This window comes from Erythrolamprus reginae, chromosome 2 (assembly GCF_031021105.1).
Source record: "Erythrolamprus reginae isolate rEryReg1 chromosome 2, rEryReg1.hap1, whole genome shotgun sequence".
Lineage (NCBI taxonomy): Eukaryota > Metazoa > Chordata > Lepidosauria > Squamata > Dipsadidae > Erythrolamprus > Erythrolamprus reginae.
Genome location: NC_091951.1, coordinates 237,042,208 through 237,068,947, shown reverse-complemented (window position 1 = coordinate 237,068,947; position 26,740 = coordinate 237,042,208). Strand labels below are relative to the sequence as shown.

The window sequence follows — 26,740 nt, the reverse complement described above, 5'->3', positions numbered from 1 at the left end:
AAGATGTAAAGAGATTTTACTGAAGCAGAGCTATATTCTTAAATCTGAAACTGCAGTTAAATTCAAAACTGAACCCCCATTGGTTATTTAAACAGCATTAGCACCTTTGATTTATTCTTTCCACATTTAGATAGGAAACCCAATGCCACAATACAAACTTAAAAATCCATTTTTAATTCTGTTCCTCTATCAATCTTGGACAACATGATTAAAGCTAGATTGCTTTTTGCATATCACCGGTTTTACATATCGCAAAAATTTACTAATGGAATTTCTCAATTTAATAGTGGAACAACCCTTGGCAGCCAGTCATCAAAACATGATTATCTTAAATACCATATTCCATAATTTATTCCTAGATTTATTTTTTTTAAAAAAGAAACACCTACCGATCGCGATTGCTGTGTCTGAAAAGGAACAAACTGGCCTGGAGGTGGCAAATGCGGAGCATGGTGTGGGGAGAGGTGTGGAGGATGTAAGAGAAATGGATCACTAGAAATGAGGGGTGGGAAAGCTGCATATGGAACCGGCAAATGTTGAACAGAACAAGCTTGAAGCATCTGCAGAAGATAAACATATAGAACCTTATGTAACATACAGTATTTGGATGCTTATGTTTATAAAGGAATAGGATAAAACAAAGCTGTATTTGTTTTACAAATTACTATTGCAACGGTGTAGATTATTTTCCTTTTATAAATGAAAGCAATATTAATTATGTAAATCAAGAAGAAATAACCTATTGGCATGGCAGAATTAATCTTCTAGGAATTATATAATTCCAATAGTTTAGAAATCAAACAATTACATAATTACAAACTATATAAACACCATCTAGGTCAAATGGAGAATTTACTACAATGCTATTATTTGAAATCTTAAATCAAGCTTAAGCAATGTTAAGTTTTTTCTGTAGGAATTGTAGATACTAGCATAAGACTTGTAGGTTCTTTCACTGCCATTGAGCTGTATGTCAGTAAATCAATTCAATATATATGCTCTGATGCATTTTTTTCCCTATTAGGTTATTAAACTATTCAGAGTAACTAGATAATTTCAGAGTAGTAGCACCAAAGAAAAGGATGATAATTTATTTTTAAAAAATCTGCTTGGAATGTCAAATATAAGAAAGGCATTTTATTTGAACTTTAAAATAACAACTCTGAAAGAATTATCTGAACCAAAAGTTGTTAAAAATAGTAATGAAAGCCTTCCTTAGACATGGGAGCTGGCTGGATAACTTTTGGCTAATCAATTTTTCTCAGCCCCACCCAACCCACGTCACAGAAATATTGTTGAGGGCAGGATTATCAAACTGGCCGCCCATAGGCCAGATGCATCATGCACAGGCCATTCCTACCCCAGCTCCACAAAGGGAAAAAAGGCCCATGACAGCAATGTGACTCCGCAAGTTTGACACCCATGTTGCAGGGGAAACAATAGACAGGATTAATAGGAATGTTCGCCATAAACAGTAAACATAAAAGCAAAGGTAGGATAGGTACTACAACAATTATTACTGATAGCGAGATAAAACAGGTGTTTGCAAATTTTTACAGAAACTACTTTATGGAAGAAATGTTCAAAAATATCAAAGGAAACAGAGCCAATATTTTACTCTCATAATTAGGTTTGTGAAATAAACCTAACAGTTAACAGTTATTTAAATATATGATGATGCACTGTTACAAGAAACGTAACTTTTTAACATGTACTTAAATATCACTAAAATTAAATTTCATTTACTGTATATTTATAGTCATACAACTCAGGTATAAATAAATTCCTTTAAAGCTGTCTGCTCTTCCAATTATTTCAAACATCTATTCTAAAATTAAAATTAAAGAACTACTTACTGGAGGAGGCACACTGCAGACAGGAAGGTGCTGCCCACTGAAAACCACAGAACACCCTGGAACCTGCTGCGTATTGCAAGCTGGTATGTGCTGGCCTGTGCAAAGTGGGATCCCATGTGGGGCTACTGTGGTCACTGTATATGAAACGGGGACCGTGCCCTGGTGAATCTAAGGACAAGGAGAATCATGATCAATAGACAAGGACCAAAATAACAGGAAACTCTGAAGTCATCAAGATTATGGTTTTCCAAAAAAAAACCCACTTTAGGAGGTTTGAGAGTCACCTGCCAGCTATTATCAACTTAGTAGAGATAATCGTTGACTTATGAATTGTTGATTCATTTAGTGAATGTTCAAAGTTATCATGGCACTGAAAAAAGTGACTTATGTCAATTTCTCATACCTATGACTGTTGCAGCATCCCCGTAGTCACGTGATTTACACTTGGATCTTCGACAACTGCGTCATATTTATGACCACTGCAGTGTCCAGGGGTCATGTGACCATCTTTTACAACCTTCTGACAAGCAAAGTGAATGGGGAAGCCAGATTCATTTAACAACCATGTTATTAACTTAACAACTGTGGTGATTAACAAAAGTGGCAAGAAAAGTTGTAAAATTTACTTAACAAATTTCTCATTTAGCAATAAATTTTCAGATCAATTATGGTTGCAAGTGGAAGACTATTTGGCATTAGTCAAATATTTCAGAAAATGTCTTTTCATAATAAAGAACAAAATATATCTCTTTTTAATTGCATCAAGGCCACAGCTAAAACATGGATTTTTTTTTAACTCTCCAGCATTGCAAAACTCTCCATCCAAACATGCATTAAGACATAGTGAACACACATCCAGTGTGCTCACTTGCAACTTTTTTTATAATACTGCTCCTACTTAAATTGCATGGTTAACCTTCTGATTGTATGTGGAATTGAACCTTGAACAGAAATATCAGATTCAGATTAAATTAAACCTATACCCTTGTATCTATACCAGAGCCGGGGTGGCGCAGCAGGTAGAGTGCTGTACCGCAGGCCATTGAAGCTGACTGTAGATCTGTAGGTCAGCGGTTCAAATCTCATCACCGGCTCAAGGTTGACTCAGCCTTCCATCCTTCTGAGGTAGGTAAAATGAGGACCCGGATTGTGGGGGCAATATGCCGGCTCTGTTAAAAAGTGCTATTGCTAACATGTTGCAAGCTGCCCTGAGTCTAAGGAGAAGGGCGGCATAAAAATTAATTAATTAATTAATTAAATCTGTCTAGTGGAATACGTTTCAATAACACAAGTGCCCCTATAATTTGCTGTAGAAAGACAGTCTCTGTAATATTGTTTGTTTAACAGAGCTGTTCATCACGGCAATTCAACAATTCTGGGCAGTGTACAAAAATTAAGACTCAACCAGGGTAATGGAAGTACTAAAACAAAGTTCAATTAAATGTATACACACACACACACACACACACGCATCAATCAAGTGAACCTAAAATGCCTTCAAAACCTGACAGATAATATATTTCTCATCTAAGATCCAAAAACATTACAAGGGGAAGAGATTCTGATGAGGTTAATCTAAATGTATGAATTAATTACAACTGTAATTGAGTCCAGAATTACAGTTTGTAAGACAGGCTGGTTGTTAAGTGGGTAATTAGGTAACTGTCTCTGATTTTAGAATCTTTTTTTGCAGTTGTTGTTAAGTGAATGTGGTGGTCATGAGGCAAACCTACTGTCATTTGCAGCCAATTTATGTCAAGAAAAATCAATGGAGGAGGGTGAATTTGATTTAATAATCACATGATTCACTTAACAACTGCAGTGATTTAATAACCATAGCAAAAAAAAAGTTGCAAAATCAGATACGACTCATTTAAGATGCTAACTTCCTTAGCAACGTAAATTCTGATCCCTATTATGGTCATAAGGTAAGGACTACTGTACTATATGCAAAAGGACAGAAACAATTTAATAACAGAAAAGAATAGAAAAACATGATTCTGCCTTTATTTCAATTATTTGAAATAATTGAAGTGCACAATTCACATCCCAACATTAGGAACATTCTGCCAACTATCATTATTTCTTTTATAATTGTGGCACTGAAATTCTTGCTGATTCATGGCAGATCAAAGATTAAGCAGTAGACTCCAATCAACCTTCTGGTTAACTCACATCTAAAGCACTTTCAGTCCAGATCTAAATATCATGTTGTATTGTGTATGCAAACTAAAAATAGTTACTGTTGCATGTGAACATCAATATGCCTTCTGGCAGCCTACTCCATCCCCATGAAAGCTGCAATATTCTTTACTGTACTCTACTGCAGCTTCTAAGGTGTAAGCAGGATTTCTTTGAGAAGACCTTCATGATTACAGAAGTACGACTGGTATGTCATTTTTCAGATAATAACCAATCAAATTGTATGATAATCATATGTTAATCTACCACAATGTAACAAAAGCAGACACTGAACAATTTCTACTGCCTTTTCTATCATGTAAGTTTAAAAAATGTCTAAATATAATTTAACCACATTTAATATGCCCAATGGATTAATTACTCCTTTTTAGAAGATGTGGTATTTTCAAAGCATCCTCTAGTAATTCCTACACTGTATCGTGCTGCAGTATAAATTATGAAAATTCATTTGAAATCAAAGAACAGACCATTGCATTCCTAGAGAAATAAAGCAAAGTTCTGGCCTTCCAATCAGAGTTCACTTAAGTGTGACTACCTTGTTAAATCAGGTTGTATTAATGCAGACATGCAGTACAGAGAGTGACACAAACAAGAATGATTCATACAGAATGACAGGGTATACCCAGGTAATTGGAAATATTAACCATTTAAAAAGTGTTAGTCATAAGAAACCTGGAGACTATTTTTCTATCTTTGCCCGTACCTGTTCGTGGATGTCAACCATGACTGCATTCTGCTGTGGCGGATGAGCAGCTGGGTGCAACATACGGGGAGACACATTTGGTGGGTGAAAGGCTCGTGGTTCTTCTATTGCTTGTTGCTGTCCATAAGGAAGATGGTAGTTTTCATCTTGATTAATGGAATTATGTCGAGACAGTCGATCTCTTCTTGCTCTCTGGCGTCTAACAGGAGGGCTAAAAATAATCAAATGGGACAAGTTTTATATTTTGAACAGCTATGGTAATTTCTATTTTTAAACTTAACTATATACTATGGATATATACTTTTATTCCTGTATTCCTACCTTTCTGTCATCACAAAAATCTGAATGATTTTGTATTTTCTTATGGGGAAAAAGCAACCTAACATAATCAGATCAAAATTGCCAGATTGTCCTTTTCTTCTCAGATAACTTAGTAGCAAGGTCAAGCTGAACTTAGCAGATGGGTCAGAGGCCAGACAACTGGTTCTGTGATGAATATTGCCAGTTGGCAAGCCATTTGAGTACTGAACAATGCATATCTTCTCTACACTCTAGAGTACAAATACATTATAGAGGTTCTTACAAAATCTTTGCCTTCTAGAGGATGATTGAATTGAAGAGGGAAGAAATATGGAAAGAGGAATACAAACTTATTACTAATACAAAAATATTTAAAACTTCTGAATTAATTTATGCAACTCTAGAGATCTATAACAAATAGATTGTGGGAAACATTTCTGAGAAAACCTTAGTAAAAGCATACGGTAACTGATTAAGCTGAAGGTAAGCAGATATGATGGAGGCAAGAAGTTAAGAATGAGACTGAGATCATCTAAGTGAATATTAATAAATAATTTAAATGAATCTAGCAAAACACAATGTTGCATATTAAATTATGGCACAGCCCAATGATAAAGTTCTATATTCAATTCCTCTCTCATTCATATGCTATTTTTTTTTTTGGGGGGGGGGGGACACCTTTAATTCTTAGCCGAAATTTCCTCATTAAATTGTTGGTAAGAAAACATAACATACAATATGTTGTATCTTGTGTTCCCTGGAAGAAGCATGTAATAGAAATTAAAAAAAAAATATGAGGAGGAAACAAAATACCTTATATCCTTGGTAACTGAATACCAACTTTGTAACAAATACCAACAATACCAACTTTGTAGCAAAAATTGATTGATTGATATATGATATCTGACTTCAGTGTTTTATTTTATATTTTGCAATAATTTCAGAACAAAAGTCATGGCTCACTGACTTTAGCCTACTTACATTTTCTCAACTAAACCTTCCCCCACAATTATGATGAAGGAATAGAGGGGAAACAAGAAAGTTAACACTTGGACGTCAATTCTGATATAAAGTACTAGATATAAAGAAAGTACTAGAACAACAATATTTAAACTAACAACTAGATATTTTGGACAATCAGATATTAGGATTTAGCAATATTAGAAGCATCTTGTCAATAAACCTGTACAGAAAAGTAATTGAGACCTTAGGAAAAAGTTAACTTCTCTGTGATAAGAATTCCATGTTTCTGGAACAGGCTGCATGATGTTCATAAAATCAAGACTCCATAGCTTTAAATTCTGGAGTGATTAGTTTCTTATACATGAACCTAAAACAAATAAATTTGATGCTTCAAACACTACTTTCTAAATCAAGACTATGACTGTTCTCCAGGAAAGCTGACCTCCTTCTGTTGCGCGCAGGTGTGTTGCATCTTTCCCCTGAGAAGTGATGTTGGCTTGGTCGAGCTGAAGGAGGCTGCCTATTTGATGTCATCTCCCATGGTCGCATTGGTGGTGATGGGGCTGGTGATGCTGCTGTGTAGTCAAAGACTGAATGAGAAAGGCGCTGTCTCTTGGGACTTGGACTATCTTCGCTCTATGCAAGAGTAAAATGAATATATTCACAACTGATGAGTATCTCAGAATAGCTAAAGCATTATTTCAGGAAATTGACTCTGATTAATATAAAATCACAAAAAAAATAATTGTTATTATTATTAAAATGTAGTAATAGTAGTATAACTTCACAGATTAATTGACCATAGCAAAACAATGGGCATCAGCCACAATAACATACACTAAAATGAAATAAGGCAAGATCTAGTAAAAAAAGAGATAAATTAATAGGTAAAATAAAATATGGTAGGGTATGGTATGGTTAAGAAAAAAAGAATGAGATAAAACAGTAGAAGATAAAATTAAATGCAAGAGATGAAAGATAAGATGAGCATTACAATACAAAGCAATATATGGTACATTTAGGTGAATTCATCATCTTTACATGCAACCCCAATGTATTCTATGAAATGTGTTCTCAGCTGGACAATCTTAAACATAAACCTAACCGTATGTTTTAATAATTATATATGTTTGATTCCTGAAAGATAATGATACATCCCTAATATTTTCATGCAAGGATTGTTTTCTAATTGTGCAAAAAATTGGTTACAAGGGTAATTTTAGAAAAATCCTCTAGAGCAAATCTTAATATTTATTCTCTAAAATTACACAATCAGTTTGCTTTTCTATTTTAAGTATTCTACATAAGCGTTAATATGTCAATATGCTCTAGAAATGTAAATTATTAAAGAAACTGCAGCCAGATGGAGTTCCAGTTCAACACATGCCCTCACTATTTATTAGATATACAATTTGTTATTTTATTAGATATACAATTTGTTATTTTAGCCAGGCTTTGGCCTTTTATAATAATCCCAATGTATCACTTACATATGTTCTTCCTAATACAGTACAAATGAACTTTCAAAGAAGTAGTAAAAGTGACAAAGGGTTCTGGAACAAATATGGGAACACTCTTCTCAGTACCTCCTTAAGTCAAATGCATGAGAACCTAAAGATGCTGTTTCTTTAAAGAGCAACAACAGATGTGGTGTGCACACCTGCTTTGGGCAGCTTGATCTACTTACTTCTCACCTGACCTAGGTTAGTGCCTGTTTTTACTAAAAATTGTAATCCCAGTACAACCAGCTGCAAAACTACTCCTTGAAAAAGGGAAGATACTGGATACCAGCAGAAAATGAGTATATTATGATATTATAAAACTGAGAGAAATGCAAAGGAAAAGGTGATGGTGAATATGAACCAAAAAAAGAACCTAGAGTGGCTCAGGAAAAACCTTGCACAGTATTTCTGTAATTTATATCTTGTTTTCAACTTTTCAAAGGACAAAATATTTAAACATTACTGCACATACTGCTCTGGTTATCTACCACTGTTACTTCAAATTCAGCAGTTCTCTAAATACTAATGAATGCTCTACTTGGTCAAGATAATATTTCGTTAACAAAGATGCTGCCATGTTGAAAGTCAATTAATTTTCTCAAAAGCTTAATACATACAAAAACAATTACATCATCAGAAAACATACCAACAAAAAAACATTATCACTGTTCTTTTGCTCACCTTGAATATTAACTGGCTTATTTTTTTCTTTTCAAAATAAAATACATTGTCAATACAATTAGAAGACATGATGTGTGTGCCATTATACAATGTAATGGCAATAAATTTAAAAACCTGTATGACTATGTAGTTGGAACTGTGGTCAAGTGTATTAATCCAACCAAAAACATGTGCTCAGGCATAACAGGCTTAGTAAAGTAGCTACCTAAACAAAAACAAAGATTGAACAGAAAATGCTAATTATCAGTGTGCAATTTTTAAGTCCTAAGCACTTATAGAAAAAGAATATATGTGACTCAAGACTGAACTGTGATGTCCTTGGTGCTCTTTCAGCTTGATTGTTTACTTGCAAACTCTTCATTGCTCAACTAGGTAACGTAAGTATTAGTGACTGTGGGATGTTCTCCTTACTTATACGGGAACAAACTCTGCACTCTTGAGTCTTTTTGTTTCCTTTTTTAGTGTCCCTTTTGAATGTGTGTTAATGTGCCTCTGTATTTATTGAACGTTAATTTGCCTGAATACCAAGCTTCTAGGAATTCTGCAGCATTCTTAGATTTGTTTTAGAATTCTCAATTTCCTAGTGGAAACTATGGTTGACTTTGATAATCTGTTGTGAGATTAAGGATTTTTCGTTGTGTCTTCTGACTGTTAGTTGGTGTTTACAGATATGGTCTGTAGTTTTCTGACTCTCCATTGCATATACTGTAGTAGTTATTATACTTCTCACACTGTATATTGAAGATGACTTTTGTATCTAACCACTCAATTCTATACTGTATAGCACATTATAATACAATACAAGCTATGAAAAGGACAACACTATCATACACCAGATCCATCTCAGAAACAACCAACAGACTATTGTTGAATTTTGGTGAACTACAGCGAACCACACAGTATCACTGCAGCACTTAAACCAACTAAAGTCTTTCAACACACCTTACGTAAAACAAAGATTTAGCAGCCCAACAAGGAAAAGCAGGAAGCGAACAATTAAGCTTCAAGGGCATTTCTCATCATATTGCAGACAAGGATTAGCTGTTTGGTGGGTCACCAGATGAGTATGATGGAAAAGAGAACAAATAGATTCTTTCTTGGCAGTATGACTGTACCCATGCAAGACCTCTATGACTAAATACCCCCGTATATACATATTAAATATCAAATTCTTCACAGAAATATTTTTATTATTATTGATGTATAGGTAGGCCTTGACTTATGACCACTATTGAACCCAAATTTTTTGCTGCTAGGTGAAACATTTGTTAATTGAGTGTTGCCCCATTTTATGATCTTTCTTGCCATGATTGCTAAGTGAACCACTGGAGTTAAGTTAGTAATACCACATTTAAGTGAAACGGGCTTTCCTGTTGATTTTGCTTGTCGGAAGGTCGCAAAAGGCGATCACGTAACCTCAGGACACTGCAACCGCCATAAATATGAATCAGTTACCAAGCATTTGAATATTGATCACGTGATCACAGGGAGGCTGCAATGGTTGTAAGTGTGGAAAAATGTCATATATCATTGTTTTCAATGCCATTGTAGCTTTGAACAAAGTTAAAAGATCTATCACACTTTTTTTATTCTTAACAAGAAAACAGCAATGTTTTTGAGCAGCCTTTCCTATCTAAAGGCAATTCAACTCCTTAGAAAGCAAGGCTACCTGCTGTGAACTCTGTGAGTTGAAGTCCAAACATCCAGAGTAAATCCAAGTTCTGCATAAGTGTTCTTGAGCGAACAGTATAATAGGAAAGGAGTTTATTTCTTTACCATTGGAAAAGAAAAATGTATTTTGTTCTTTCATATCAAAGCTTTTAAAGACATGTGTTGTTGAAATACTACAGGCACATTCCATGAGCAATGGTGCTTCAAACGGAATCATTTAAAATGGTCAATAAATCATGCTTAGTAACACAAATACAACCTAATAGCCAACCTTCATTAACTTTGCCCTATCCCACTTAATTAATGCTTCTTCAATCATTTTTAACATTTATTCCATTTCACTTTATTGTTGTTGTTTTGAAAAGAACCAGGGACTAATTATCTTTTCATATAATACAAGTAGTCCTTGAGTTACAGCCATTAATTTAATGACCTTTCAAAGTTACTACAGCACTGAAAAAAGCGACATATGACCAGTTTTCACACTTATGAACATTTCAGCATCTCCAGTCATGTGATCAACTGCACTGTCCCAGGGTCATGTGATCCCCTTTGGTAACTTTCCAAGCTGGCTTCTAACAAGCAAATTCAATGGGGGAACCCAGATCCACTTAACTAGGACACAACTTACTTAACAACTGTCTTGCTTAGCAACAGAAATGTTGGGCTACACTGTGGTCATAACTCAAGGACTACATGTACTGCATAACATTGCATGTTCCCAAAATATGAAATTAAATATTGCAGTATTTAATCTTTTGCCGACCTCTTTCCAGGTTTTATGAACTTTTCAACAATCCTGCAGTTGTAAACCATTTAGAAATTACTCTTTATTTTACAATTCTACAGATATGGTACTAGGGATGACCAATGCCACCTCTGAATTGATTTTAAAAAATCTTTGAAAATCTCACTACATTCTCAGATTGTATTCTCCTCCAATTTCCCTCTTTTTCAGCTACTGCTGGGGGAAAAATGAACCAAACATCTAATTCATTTTCTTACGCAAAGCAATTTAAATTAATACTTCTGTGTAATATTCCATTATTTTCAATACTGTATAAACTGGTGTTGCTAAAAATCCAGTTACAGAAGCCAGTATAATATAATATTCAGGGGTGGGCTACTGCCCGGATGAGGGGTGATGCAGTGGGGTAGTGAAAATGGAGCTGCACCCCAGAGAACCCAATTTGCACTGAAAGATGTTGAAAGGAAATGCAAAACGTCTTGCTTAAGCCACCGCCACAGTGTGGTGATATATCCCACGTGATCCAAGTGAAAAATTACTACTAGAATAAAAATAAGTACATTTATTTAAATAAATATGAAAGGTGTCAAGTAACGATCTATCAACTGTATCAAACCATCTTACTTCCCAATGTATTAGTGGTAATTTCTTTGGAGTTTAGATAAATTGGATTCTATCTCCTGATACCATGGGTGCAGAAGCTGCTGATCTTCCCAAGATTCCTGTATTGATTACTGCTTTCATTAATTGCAGTTAATATTTGTAAGTAAATAAAAAATAATCCATAGTCTGGGGAAATGATAAATACAGATGGATGGGGAAATCAAATTGTGACAATAAGCACTAAGAAAAATGTATTATTTTACTGTCAGCAAAGCTTAAAGCTTTCACAGTGTCAATTTTCTCTCTGCTCCACTCCCCCAAACATGCAATTTATGCTGCAAAGAGGTTGTATGCATTTACATTAGGCACAGGAAACCTGCAACCATCCAGTTTAAACCAGTAGGGCTAATCAAGGGAGTGAGGAGAGATTTTGATTGAAAAGGAATACATTCCTCTGAGCTGAACATAAAATATTTCATTCACTTCCAACTTGATTTAGCAGCTGAGATATGTGTTCCTGTTTGGGAGCTGCTTCTTTCTCTCCAGAGTACTGAGTTCTATACTATTTTTAAAGGCAGCAGTAACACAAAGAAAAGCAGCAATTAAATGTGTCTACTTATATTTTTGTAAGATGCCTCTGCTTTTTAATCTCATCTTTGTCAACTTTGGTAAACCCTCCCCGAACATAAAATCTTGACATTCTGAATGCAAAAATATGGGATTTAGTCAGTTTATCTCTCAGTTCTGGAGTTAAGTAATTCCTCAATGTACTTGTGTTTCAATCCATGACCGGCAAAACAAAGAAAAAAGCCAGTTGAAGCTTAGGCTGTAACAATAAGAATCAATGAATCAATCACAGCATTCAAAGCATTTTAACTTCGTTAATAATCAGTCATATATCACAAGGCCACAGAAGTATACTTTGTAGAAATATAGACAGATTCCCATGTCTATATCACAAGATGGTATATTTCTGATTAAGATGTTTTTATATGCCATATACCAGGGTTAGGCAAAGTTGGCTCTTCTATGACTTGCGGACTTCAACTCCCAGAATTCCTGAGCCAGTCCAGATGTCATAGAAGAGCCAACTTTGCCTACCCCTGCCATATACCCACACTGCTGTTTATCTCAGCTGACATTTTCAAATTAACTAGTAACTATTTTATAATATCATCAAAACTCATTTTCTGTTGCAGAAAAATATATATGCATTGTTCACAAAGCTTCATTACTAATTTTAAAAATAAAGCATTATAGTAAAATTTTATTTTACTATAAAATTACTATAGTGAGTCTACCAAAACTATTTCTCAAAGATTTTAATAATGCAAATTATTCTTAAAATTAGACATTAACAATAAATCTCACAATATTTTTTTCTCTCAAAATACCAAATGTTAATGAGATAATGAATAACATTTTCAAATAGCACTAGTTTAAATACAATTGCTCTCATTAATATTTTATACATTGTGCATATAATAAATAATTCACAAAATATAAATTCAGAACATTCGTAAGATAAGCATAACACTAGTAATTCATAAATGCATTGTAGGAAAAAACTATGTACTTTTAAAAAAAAGAAATGGAATCAACATGACAGAATTGGCAGGAAACCTGACATAGTAGTTACTTGCCAATTGTAAAAATTCCGGGAGTTGAAGTCCATAAGTCCTAAAGTTGCCAAGTTTGGGGACCCCAGATTAAAATGTTGAAGCCTAGAGATCCAGGCTGCAATCCCATCCAGAAAAAAATAATTTAAAAAAACCTGGATTTATAGCCAGTTAAGAATATATCCTAAGATTCAGAATCATCTAGGCACTAAAATCCAATAAAATGAAACTACACTAACCAATAAATATTATCAAGAAAAAAATGTGTTGATTGAAACATATTAATCAATTTTAAGTATTGCACATTTTAAAATGAGAGTGCAAAGTTAGGCTGTGGCCAGGGGGACCTTTACCCAGGTTTGCCTGGTTTATCAGATGCGGTCCTATTTGGACCAGGAGGCTCTACGCACAGTCACTCAGGCCCTGATCATCTGCTGTCTTGATTATTACAATGCGCTCTACATGCCTCAACACGCTCTACATGGGGCTACCCCTGAAGAGTGTTTAGAGACTGCAAATAGTCCAGAATGCAGCCACAAGAGCTGACACTTATGCTCTGCGAGGTGCACTACCTTCTTGTTAGTCTCCGGGCACAATTCAAGGTATTGGTTATTACCTATAAAGCAGTATATTGCTCAGGGCCAGGCTATTTACAGGACTGTCTCTTGCTGCATACCTCCCAGAGACCAATAAGAGCACAGAGTTGGCCTCCTCCAGGTCCCGTCGACTAAACAATGCAGGTTGGTGGGGCCGTAGGGGAAGGCTTTCTCTCTTGCCATCCCGGCTCTATGGAATCAACTTCCCCCCCTCCCCCCATGTATGTACTGCTCCCACCCTACTGGCCTTCTGTAAGACCACAAAGACCTGGCTTTGTCAGCAGGCCTGAGGGCCATGAACTAAAAATTATAATGGCCAAACCATATGAATGGTATGCATGCATGTTGTCTTGATTGTTCCTGGCCAGTTCACATAATTATGGCTTTATTTTGGAATTTCCTATTATTCAGGCATAAATCAAAGAATTATGTTATTGCAAGCATTCAGAAATCCTCAGTTTATTTCTTTGCAAATATATAGTATACTTCAGAGGCATGTGTTTTGAAGACTGAACATACTCTATATCAGTGATTTTCAACCTTTTTTGAGCCGCGACACATTTTTTACATATACAAAATCTTGGGGCACATTGAGCGGGGGGGAGGGGGGGGCTAAAAAAGTTTGGACAAAAAAATTCTCTCTCTCTCTCTTCCTCCCTTTCGCTCTATTTCTCTCCCTCCCTCTTTCTGTCTTTTCCTTCCTTCCTCTTTCTTTCTCTCTCCATCCTTCTTTCTTTCTCTTTCTCTTGCTTTCTTTCTCCCTCCCTCCATGTCTTTCTCTCTCCCTCCTTCCCTCCCTCCCTCTTTCTTTCTCTTTTTTTCTCTCTCTCTCTTGCTTTCTTTCTCTCTCTTTCTCTGTCTCTCTTGCTTTCTCTCTCTTTCTCTCTCATGCACCACACTGGCAACACCGGCCTCGGGCAGTAGCCATGGCGCGGCAACTGAGCGGTCGACTGTGAGTGGAAGCCCTGACGGCGGCTGGACTCTGTACATTCTGGCGCTGCACTGGGCATGGGCACAGGGACGGCACCTTTGTCCCGGCCCAGCCAGTGAGCCAGTGCCAGCCCCAGCCCCGCAACACCAGCATGTACGGCGTCCAGCAACACATCCAGCCGCTGCCGTCAGAGCTCCCGCTCGCAGTTGACCACTCTGCCGCCACCCCACGGCTACTGCCTGGTGCCACTGCTGCTGGCGCCCTCCCGCTCCCGGCGCCCTCCCACCAGGCCCCAACGTTCACTTGATGCCGACACCGCCAGGGAAGCTCCAGTCAGGCGGGGCGCTGCCGGTGCCTCCGCCCTGGAGCTCCTGCTTGCAGCCCCCCCCCCCCCGTTACTGCCCGGTGCTGCTGCTGCTGCCGCCACCCTCCCACTGCCTTCCCGCCAGGCCCCAATGACCACTTGATGCCGACACCGCCAGGGAAGCTCCAGCCGGGTGGGGTGCTGCCGGTGCTCATGCCTCTGCCCTGGAGCTCCCACTCGCAGCCGCTGCCCCCCAGCTACTGCCCGGTGCTGCTGCTGCCGGTGCCCTCCTGCCAGACCCCAAAGCTCACTTGCTGCGAAGAAGGAAAAAGAAGGTGCGAAGAAAGAAGCCGCAAAGAAAGGCGCGAAAAAGGAAGCTCAGCTTCATGGCACACCTGACCATGTCTCACGGCACACTAGTTGAAAAACACTGCTCTATATTAAGGCAGTATGTAATTGTGAACCAATGCTCTAATTACAATATCTATTAATATGAACTTTAAAAAATAGTACACCAGACTGTTAATTTCAATTTTTCATGACAAACATACCTTGATTTAAAAAAAACCTTTTCAAATCATTTGACACCTAGATAGAACTATTATAAAACAAAGTTGGAACAGTTAGACTCTTTCCTAGATGGATTTTCAGAGCCTTCATCTCAATACTATATAATGCTCAACCAATCTCCCAATACAATGATCAAGTTCCAACAATTGCTTTATTCTACTTTTAACAATCAATACTATATAATGCTCAACCAATCTCCAAATACAATGGTCTAGCTCCAACAATTGCTTTATTCTACTTTTAACAAACTTGGCAAAATTAAATATTTATTGTTTTACCTATATGCTATGATATAGAAGCTTAAATACCAAAATGGATATTTCCATTCCAAGGAAGTTGGTATGTTCCTTAGTATTTTTAAAGAGTACTGAACTAATCTTTGTTATCTACAAAGCTTAATTCAAAGCAACTACCATATTTTTTGATGTATAAGATGCACTGGAGTATAAGACACACACAGTTTTGGGGGAGGAAAATGGGGGGGGGGAAATTGCCTACCAGATATTCATCTGGCTAGCATCCTTAGTTTAGTCAGCTTCAGCACATTATTTTATCCCCTAGTTAGAGCTTTAAAAAAACCTTATTCGGAGAAACAGTGAAAGAGCTTGCAAGATGGTAAGAGCTGGGAATATTGTTAGCACCTGGTTAGGGCTGGAAAGAAACATCCAGAGCAAGTAGAGAAATGAAAAAAAACCCCTGCAAAGACATACGGCTTGGAAAACATTCTTTGCAGAGTGTAACAATAAAAGAGCTTCCACTGTAAGAGCTGGGAAGATTGTTAGCACCTTGTTAGGGCTGGAAAAAAAAAGCTTTGGGGTAAAAACAGCTACATTCAGAGTACAAGACTACCCAAATTTTCAGCCTCTTAGGGAGGAAAAATGTGTCTCATACTCCGAAAAATAATGAATATTATTAGATTTAATGATGCTTAATAGATGAGAAATTCCCTAGCTGCAGGTACAATTTCAAAGTTTGTAGGATGCATCTAAACTTATACAAATGGATGCACCTAATCTTCTCCCTCCCTACATCCCGCCCTTTTCTAAACTTCTCAGAAAAGCTTAAATTCTGTGCAGCTTGGCCTGCAGAGAATTTGCAAGTGAAGGTAAAATATAGTAAAGAATACTACTGAATACAACTCAGGGCTTCTTTGAAGCTGAATAGTTCATAAACATTTATAAATAGCCGTCATTATGCATCTTATATATCTCCAACCAATGTAACATTTTATATATAGAAAGATATAGAACCATACATATAGGAAACTTTCTGAACAATACATATATATTACACAATGTAAGTACCCTCCAGGATAATACTGTGCTTAAAGATATTTGGGGCACCAATCATGTTACCTTCCTTGATTTTAAGGAAAAGTAAAATTTAAAATAGAGGTGTCATATAGTAAAGGAAATATTTCCTTCTAAATGACAGCATGTTGTCTTAGAAAATAAAAATGGACAATTGCACCAAAGTAGAAATAGAATAAGAAAGCTACAAGGGTTCTGCCATTGTTGTGCTTTTTTTTTCGGGGGGGGGGGGAGCTAATTATGTCTCCTTCACAGCCATTTTAAAAATGAATCAATTTCCCCAGTATTCATTTTATGAAACATATCTTGCAAAAATATAATGGGCAATGCTTCAGAACATTTTGAAAAATAGCTATTTCAGTCTTTATAATTGAGGTAATATATACCACAGGCCTTTGTCATTAGTAAATTGAGAAAATGATAAAAAGTACAATTTATATAAAATGTGAACACAGGGAAGAAAAGATAACTATTTCAAATGCAAATCCTTGAGATCAAACCTTCATGGGGTACTATCTAACCTAGCCATGAGTAGCTTTTCAAAAGAAACTTAGCTTTTATATATTTATATAAGTATGCAATGTGTCTTCAGGAAAACTGGTAAGTATGCAATTAAAGTAATTGTATAGCTTTTCCATAATCCATGTAGACACCATCATACAATTCCTTACACTCCTGTCACACCAACCTTTCTTTTCATTCTTCACTGAATACTTTTTCCTCTCCCTTCCAATGTTTTCTCTCTGTCCACTCCACCTATTTCAGAAGAACAACATATGATTGCTTTTTGCACCTCAACTAAAACTGCTACTAAAAAGGAGGACTATAAATTCGCAAAAGTACTGTAGTGCATTACTCAAGCAATATCAAATTATATAAAACGTACTATAGTGTACTAATCCCCCAATATCACATATGGGTCACTGTAACTGTCTCTTTGTACAGGATTCAACTGTGTGGGAATGGAAAGAGAATGATTTGGAACCACCAAAGTATTACATCAATTTCTGCAAACATATTATTTCAGAACAGACGGGCACCAATGGAAAGATGGAATGTAAGACTGCATACAGAAAACTCTCAGTAATCAGAATGTGCGATTCAATGAACTATCCCAAACTAGCTTTTTCAGAAGTCTCTGTGGTGTTTCCTGTCCCCTTTGTAGGGGCTATTTTTAACATTGCCAATATAGCTACATGCAATTTATAGTAAACAAAGATTGAAGGAGAGGAACGGTGGTAGAATGATGAATTTTGTTATGGTCTTTCTTGACACCTTCCCCACTTTCCTCATTTCAGGTTCCACTGGTTTTATGAGCTTGTTTTTTCCCCTTCTCTCTCTCTCCAACCCCCATCTTATATATTAAAACCAAGCTATAAGAAAACACAGCAACTTCCTCTCTTCTGAGAAAGAGAGGGGGGAAAAAAATCAAGGGATGGTGAGGGTGGGTGGGAGCCACAAAGGATAGACTCCCCCCTGCACATTCCTACAACAATTCAAAAGTTGTGGGGGGGGGGAGTGTGAATGCACTCACACACCACCTCCACAGCCCTTCTGCGAGCATCCACCCCCCTTCTAAAAAGTCAGTTTCAGTAGTGGTGGTCTGCAGCCTGCATTTATTTGATAACCGCTTCCCTCACGAAACACTCGTAAAGATTAGCACCCCAACATCCCACAGGAAGAGAAAGCTTCCCTCAGGGTGGTGCGAGGAGCTCCTCCTAGGCGAGACAACCTCCCCCCACGCGCCTTTTCCTTCAGATCTGGAGGCGGTGGGGGAGGGTCTCGAGAAACCAAATACGTGTCTTTCCCCTCCCCATCCAGGCGCCGGTACCTTACGGGAGCTGCGAGGGGTCTCCTTGTGTTCGGGGGCGGGGGCGGCGGCGGCGGCGGCGGCCACCGCTTGCACCAGTAGGCCCAGCTCCGCCACACCACCCCCTGCAATGGCTTCCCGGATAATCAGTGCGGCTCCATCCGCCCATCACAAGAAAGAACCCGACCGCGCCGCCTCCCTCAATGAGCGCCCGACCGCCTCCCTAACCAACGTTCTCAGAATCTTTCCCCTGCCCGGTTGCCGCCAACGTCCAGAACCCACCACCTCCGCCGCTCTCCATGATGCTCTGGTCCCGCCCCCTCCCTAAGGAAGCCCTCCACCTACCCACTCAGCCAGCAGAGGAACAGTGACGTCACGCCTATTGACTTCCTTGCTTACCAATCGCCGTTGCCAAGCCAAGCCTCGGTCGCCTGCGAGCCCTCCAGCTCCGCCTCCTCTCCACCCCCCTCCCCCTCCTCCCCGCCAAGCAACCAGAGGAGCCCTTCCTTTGTTTTAGCTCAGTTACGCGGAGCCCACCGGCGGATGTCTTCTTTACGTCAGCACGGTGACGTAGACCTAACAGCCTGCACGCGCTGGAGGGCTGTTGCTTTAGGAAACTCTAGCTGGCGGTGGACGTACACGTGACTATCGAGTGGCCCCTCCCCTGACGCCTTTCTCCTTTAAGAAGGCGGAGTCGAATCTAGGGTTGTTTTTTAAGTTTCAATTTGTGGCGACGTTTCTTTCATCCCTACCCCACCACTTAATACTGACTAGTGGAGATGCGTGGCTTTTACGTCGAAGGTATAAAAAGCTCGGCTCTTCTTGAGCCTCTTGAAGCTGAAGGGAGGGGGTGTTGCTTGACTGGTCGGAATTACAACAACAATTCTGTGTGTGTGTGTAACATATTTTTGCTGACAATGAAAAGGAAGGGAGACTAGTAAAGGTCTATTTCAAGCTATTTTGTTCTCATCAGCTAGCCATACCCTTACCGAGATTTGAATATCAAGCAAGCAACAGATCAGGGCAACCACATGAGGGAGGAAGGGGCTTGGGGGACAACAAGGCACCAGAAACCTGCTTCACCCCTTAGCATACAATCACTTTCTAAACCCAGGGGATGGAAAAACCCACGGGGTGTGAAAGATTAATTTCAAGTCCCACAAGGGGGAGAAGGCGGAAGCAGACAGCAAATTCTTTTACCTAAGTCACTGCCCTCTTTTCCAAATCAGTTTGTCTGTCTGCAACATGCTACCACAGTATAATTTTTGACAGCTTTAATGCAAAAGATCAATTAGGGGATTACTTCAAATCCCCTAATTTATCTTTTGCATTAAGATCCGGATACTTTGAGCCTGACTTCTAGGTAAAAATAAGAGGGCCAACAACTGGTGCTGTCAGTTTAAGAAATCTTTCTCAGGACTTACCTGCAATACAGATAGTCCTTGACTTATGTCCACAGTTGAACCCAAAATTTATGTTGCTATGTGAAACATTTGTTAAATGAATTTTGCCCCATTTTACAATCTTTCTTGCCACCTTTAAAAGTTAATAAGTTTGTAACAAGCTTGCTAAAAGAATCCAGTTTCCTCATTAAATGATTGTCACAAAAGGTGATCACATGACACACACACACACAGACATTGCAACAGTTATAAATATAAATCATTTGCCCAGCACCTGAATTTTGATCTGGTGAGCATGGGAATGCTGCAATGGTCATAAGTGTGAAAAATAGTCAAGTCACTTTTTTCAATGTCATAATTTTGAACTGTCATTAAATGAACTGTCATATGTCGAGGACTGCCTGCAATTTTGCACCTTTGCTGAGTCCCACTGAACCCTGAGAGGGATTTGGTCAAATCAGTGATTTTAATGATTTTTTTTTTAACAGCAGTTATCCATTTAACAAATGTTTCTTTTAAGAACAAAGAGCACTGCTGGAATTTTTTGACATCATGTTCATTCTAATAGAACCAACCTATCTCAGCAATATATCAATGCACACCTGATTAGAATTAGAAACTTAGCTTACTGTTAGAAACTTATTGACTGATTTAATATTTGTGAACAAAATGACCAGCAAATGCTGTAGAATTGTACAAAATCATTAATACCCTGCAACTCAGATTAGTATAGCTAGCTATTGTAGCAATCTCGTTTCACTTTTCCTTAGGCTCTGTATGGGGGAAGAGGTTGATACAATGTATAAGCTTGAGAAACAATTCATGAAAAAAATGATATTGAATGTCTTAAGCAGAACTAATAACAAAAATAATTATGTCAAAGATAACAGTTTTAGGAGGGGGGAGTAAGAGAAGAAAGTATTCTAATCTTGTTTCACCTCTTTCCTTGCAATCACTTTATATACTGTATTTTTCGAAGTACAAGACGCATCCTTTTACCCCCCAAAAGAGGTTGATAACATGGGTGCATCTTATACACAAAATGTAGCCCCACCCAGCCATTTACAACCTTTGGCTTCAGTCTCCCAGCCATTTATCCCCTTGCAGCAAACAGAGCAGAGCCTCTTAAGGGTAGCAACTAATTATCAGCTTCCCGACCCTCAGCTGATTGAGGCTGCAGGATTGAAGCTGCAAGCAGGCGGCCACATGCTAAACTGAAAGTGAAACTAAAGCTGCACAAAGGCAAATTGCTGGGAGGTAAAGGCTGATTTCACCCCTTGTTTTCCTCCTCACAAAATAGGGTACACCTTATATTCCAAAAAACACGGTAATCAAAGTTTAATTGCCAAAACCTCAAATGTCAGGCATGGATCTTCCTCCACATAGCTATCAAATTCTGGCCTGCGGGACGGATGTTTCACACATTGGCCACACCCACACTCAGTTTAGCAAAGGAGGGGGAGTCCTAATACGTCACGTGCTGCCGCCGTGACAATGTGAGTTTGACACCCCTGTTCTACATCAAGTATTTAGAAATGAAAATATTTCAAGAGTAATGATGGCTGAGTTTCTACAGCATGATAGACCTTGGTGTTATTGGTTAATCTGAAATAGTGTGCTACGTGGCTCACAGAGTAGGGTTAATTTATGGTTCAGAGAATCATATCTATGGTACCGATGATTTAACCAGTTGTGTGAATATAGGTGACCTACTAATTTAAATGTATTCTATAAAAGTGTAATAACTACTGCTCTCAGAGACAGGGCACCCTATAAGCTTCTTTAAGTGAATGATAAATGTATAGTTAATACAGGGCTATCTGATTACTAATGGTCCCTTCCATCCCAGAATTATCCTTTTGTCTGTGGCAATTAATATAAAAAAATGATGCGGCTAGCTAGGCAATATATTCCACCCTTCCACCTCTCACAATACTGGACAACACAGTATCAACAGTAGAGACCTTCAAATTTATAGGTTCTATCATATCTCAAGACCTAAAATGGTCACCTAACATCAAAAACATCATCAAAAAAGCACAACAAAGAATGTTCTTTCTGCGCCAGCTCAGGAAGCTCAAACTGCCCAAGGAGCTGCTGATACAGTTCTTCAGAGGAATCATCGAGTCTGTCATCTGCACCTCTATAACTGTCTGGTTTGGTGCTGCAACCCAACAGGACCGACACAGACTTCAGAGGATAATCAGAACTGCAGAAAAAAAAATTGCTGCCAACCTGCCTTCCATTGAGGACCTGTATACTGCATGAGTCAAAAAGAGGGCGGGGGAAATATTTACTGACCCCTCGCATCCTGGACACAAACTGTTTCAACTCCTACCCTCACAACGTCACTACAGAGCACTGCACACCAAGACAACTAGACACAAGAACAGTTTTTTCCCAAACGCCATCACTCTACTAAACAAATCATTCCCTCAACACTGTCACAGACTTTTTACTAAATCTGCACTTCTATTTCTACTAGTTTTTCTCATCATTCCTATCATCCTTTTCCTCCCACTTAGGACTGTATGACTGTAACTTGTTGTTTGTATCCTAAGAGTTTTATTAATACTGATTGTTTCTTCATTGCTTATTTGACTCCTATGACAATCATTAAGTGTTGTACCACATGATTCTTGACAAATGTATCTTTTTCTGTTATGTACGCTGAGAGCATATGCACCAAGACAAATTCCTTGTGTGCCCAATCACACTTGGCCAATAAAATTCTATTCTATTCTATTCTATCAGTACACTTTGCACCTTTCAAGACTGGCTTAAATTTAAGGTAAACCCAGGAATGTGTGTGTGTGTGTGGGGGGGGGGTTGTTGGTGTTTGAGTTTTGTATATAAAGTTTAATTCAAGTAGAGTACTAGATATGGTGGGGTAATACACCAAACATGAAGAGCAGGATGCAGGGCTGCCCTAGCCATCTCTCTTCAGGAGAGTCCCGCCCTTGAGGAGAAATAAAATGATAGCAATGTGTAAGAATGTTGGAGCAGAATATGGAAGAACTGGTGGGAAAGGATAAAACTCCCTTAAGGAAGCTATTTAGCTTTTGTCGGATTCAGTTTTATTCATTATCAGCCTAATATAGTAAGCTTATGGACTGTAGAATTTTAAAAAGAGGATAATTAGTAGCAAGGGAGAATCAGTACAAGTAGAATTTAAGATCGCTACTTACAAATCCATGCATTTGGGGTACTATTTAGCAGGAATGGGTGGATGGATGAATGAATGAATGGCTGTCACACTATGCTCATCAAAAAATCTGAAATCTTTTTATTGCCTAAGGGGCATTGCGGTAAATTTAAATCACGGGTAAGATTTGTACAAGAGCAAGACAATATAAAATTGCAATACTGCAAGGGAGCTGAAGTTAAAAAGATCAGTCCAGCTGCAGGTTCCCCTCACTTCATCTTATAACAGTGACATTTCAGATACATAGTACATATCAAAGACAGCATTCAACCATTGCAAATATCAGATACATCAAGTAAGTCTCTTAGTTTATTTAAATTATCTTAAGGATCATGCAATAAATCCGGCATATGAGCACTTTATGTATGTGCATAAATGTTTTTCTCCCAATGATTCATTTGATGAAGTAGGCTGTGTATATTTCTACAGAACTAACAGTTGGTACATAAAGTAATCCAAGAGTGGATTAGCAGTTATTTTAAGGCTAAAACCCAGAGTATTTTATGTAACCGCTGAAGCATACAACATTAAAAAAATGTCTCCTAGCAAAGCGAATCTTCCAACAGCAGTAAATAGCATTTTGTATCCAATATACAAAGCATATCTATCCAGTATTACCACTTAGTACAAGTCAAAAATACCAGGATAACAGCCTGTTTTATGTATGCAGTTGTAACAGAACATACTATTATCTAGTGCTGCTGCCAGTCACCATAGGAACGAGAAGCAGCTATATTAGTTCAGGTAGAAACAAATAGTAATGGTTAGAATAAGCTGGGTAAAGACTTGAAGTTGGTTTTAGCTACCGTATTTTTCGGACTGTAAGACGCACCAGTGTATAAGATGCACCAAGATTTCAAAGACCTCCAAGGTCCCTTCCAACTGTTATTCTATTTTCCTGTTTATGCCTGATCTGATCTATATCAAAGAGTTCTTCCACTTGTACACCAAATATCAACCCATCTGCTTCACCACGCTCAATTCCCTGGTAAACCAAAGGTCTGACATGATTCCGTAAAAGGGCAGAGGGTCTTTGGATAGCCTGACCTGCTTGTATTGGCTGCCGATCAGTTTCCGGTCACAAAAGATTAGATTTATTGGATTTATTGGTCATGACCTTTAAAGCCCTACATGGCTTTGGACCAGACTACCTCTGGAACCGCCTGCTACCGCACAAATCCCAGAGACCGATAATTTCCCACAGAGTTGGCCTTCTCCGGGTCCCGTCATCTAAACAATGTCATTTGGCGGGCCCCAGGGGAAGAGCAGAACTTGATACCGTTTTCAAGAATTGTGGAGAAAATTTTCAAGTGCAATCAGAATGTGCAGGTTGGCAGGGCCACGGGGAGGGCCTTCTCTGTAGCCGCCCCGAACCAACTACACACACACACACACAAAAAAAAAAAATGTTCATATTGCTCCCACCCTACTGATCTTCTGAAAGGCACTGAAGACCTGGCTGTGCCGGCAGGCCTAGAGGCCATGAATACAATCATCTGTCACAGCGGAATAGTGTTGATTGGACAGGTATGTATGTTTGGTTGATTGGATTGCAGTGGGGGATTTTATTGTTTTGTTATTTTAATATTTTAGCATTCATTTTGACTTCTTTTACTATTGTATTTTATTGTGTATTATATTGCTGTAAGCGGCCCTGAGTCCTAACGGGATTGGGCGGCATAGAAGTCAAATAAATTAAATTAAAATCACCCATTATTTCAGAATCTTCCAGCCAGTTTGCTATGCAATCCAATCACAGCTGTTATGTTTTCAATACATCATCACCAGTGGTGGGCTATGAGCCTGAAACCTAAATTGCGCTCGCCGCCACGGCTCGTAAGTTCTTGCGGGACCAGTGTGATTTTGCTTCCGCACCTGTGGAGATAGCAAGATTGCGCACGGAGCCGCAGGTGTGCCTGTGTTTTGGCATGTGTGGAAGCAAAAAAACCTCGCCGAGATGAGAAAGTATATCCTAGAGCAAGGGTCCCCAAACTTGGCAACTTTAAGACTTGTGGACTTCAACTCTCAGAATTCTCCAGCCAGGATAGTTATGCTGGCTGGAGAATTCTAGGAACTGAAATCCACAATTGCCAAGTTTGATGACCCCTTGAAGACCTCCATCTTAGAGAGCATTTTTGGGCACAAAGGTGCCTTGAGTCAGACTCCTGGCACCTGCCTGGTCACATCCCTGCCGTTTCCTTTGCAAGATTTTGGATGTGGTTTTCCACTGTTTTCTTCCTAGGGCTGACAGAGGGATTGGTCCAAGGACACCCAGCTACCTTTGTGCCTAATATAGGACTAGAAAACACAGTCTTCTGGTCTGCACACGGCTTAGAGACAGCACTACTGTTCTTTAATTGTGTTGAATAGTATTGAACTGTTGAAAAACACTAATCACTTAAATTCAAATTTCAAAACAAGAAATTCCCCCAAAAGCTTCTTAAGTTGGTATTAAAATAATAACCTTTGGTGTCATACATCTAAATGTTTTGAGACAACGGGTGCTAGTGGAATCTTATCAAACATACTTTTGGCATAAACTAAGTATGAATAATTGTTTAATAAATTCGTTTCACTTTCATGACGAAAAAAAGTATCATCAACTGAAAAATAAAAGCAAGACAGAGAGAAAACAGCACAATTCAGGATAAATGAGGACTCTACAATCCAGATATTTGCATGTAATAAAAATTTCTTTCTTTCTTTTCTTTTGCCTTTCTTTCTTTCTGTCTTTGTATTCTGTCTTTCATATGTAATGAAGAACACAATCATATATACCTAGAGCATGCCTCGCTTCCTCCGAAATTCACTCAGTCAATTGACTGAAATAGAAACATTAAAATGTTTTAATTTATCATTCTTTTTGCACGTCTTAGAGAGTATTATATTCCTGGATTTGTAAGAAATTATTTTCCCAATGATATGAAAAAATCTATTCAAAACTAGGTCATCAAGGTTTGTCGCCTTTGTTAATTTCTCATTCTGCTGTCTTGTCACAGTTACTTGTTCTTCTACACTTAGGTGTGAGAAATTTATGCAGCACACACATGGACATTCAAAAAGAGCACAGTGTAATTAGAATTAATGGGGGAAAGTTTTCTTGTATTTTCTTAGAGAAAAAGTAATGCGTGTCAGCATATTTTTAAGAAAGAGCAAAAAAGTGTAAACTGTTCCTTTTATTTCTATGCCAGGATGGTATAGAAAATAGTAGCAATAATGCAGGGGTCTCCAACCCCCGGAACTGTTCACTGGCACTGGTCTGGAGCATGTCAGAAACCAGTCCGCACAAACAAGCAAAGCCCCACCCATGAGATGCAGGCAGCATATGAAACCATGCCCCCTCCGGTCTTTGGAAAAGCCTCTCTCCATGGAACCAGTCCCTGATGTCCAAAAGATTGGGGGCTGCTGCAATAAAGGATAATTTTTAGCTATTCAAGAATAAAAAAACTTTAATTGATACCAGCATAGAAATACTTTACATAACTCAATTGTCTGGTAGTATTTTAGCTCTGATGCAGTATCTATCCTACAATTGATTGGGTTAATAAGCATATTAGACGGTCACCTGCGGGCTACCTCTATTTCTTCATGGAAGGAAGGTGGTTATTATTAAGAAGGCCCTCTCTTCAATCACTGCATGGTAAACAGTAACTATGGATTAAGTCATAGAACAGATAATATCGTTAAATAATATAGCAACTGATCTTTCAGAGTGCTTTACAACCATTTTTAAAAAACCTTCTTTAAAGAAAAGTGGGTTGGT

At 38.3% G+C, this 26,740-nt stretch overlaps 1 protein-coding gene across 14 annotated transcripts in view; it reads right to left on the bottom strand.

Moving 5' to 3' along the window:
• The window catches only part of RNF38 (ring finger protein 38), a 108,655-nt gene that overhangs the window by 16,369 nt on the left and 65,546 nt on the right, over positions 1-26,740 (bottom strand). For 5 of the 14 annotated variants that reach the window (XM_070742277.1, XM_070742276.1, XM_070742274.1 and 2 more), the window contains exons 3-6: positions 6,467-6,660; positions 4,762-4,972; positions 1,857-2,024; positions 390-560 (exon numbers count right to left, since the gene is read on the bottom strand). In XM_070742277.1, coding sequence (XP_070598378.1) covers positions 390-560; positions 1,857-2,024; positions 4,762-4,972; positions 6,467-6,573 — 657 coding nt within the window. In that variant the 5' untranslated portion in view covers positions 6,574-6,660. Of the gene's footprint in view, positions 1-389; positions 561-1,856; positions 2,025-4,761; positions 4,973-6,466; positions 6,661-17,247; positions 17,316-18,390; positions 18,696-26,740 lie in introns of those variants that run through there. The other 9 variants (XM_070742278.1, XM_070742280.1, XM_070742281.1 and 6 more) reach the window with 9 other exon arrangements.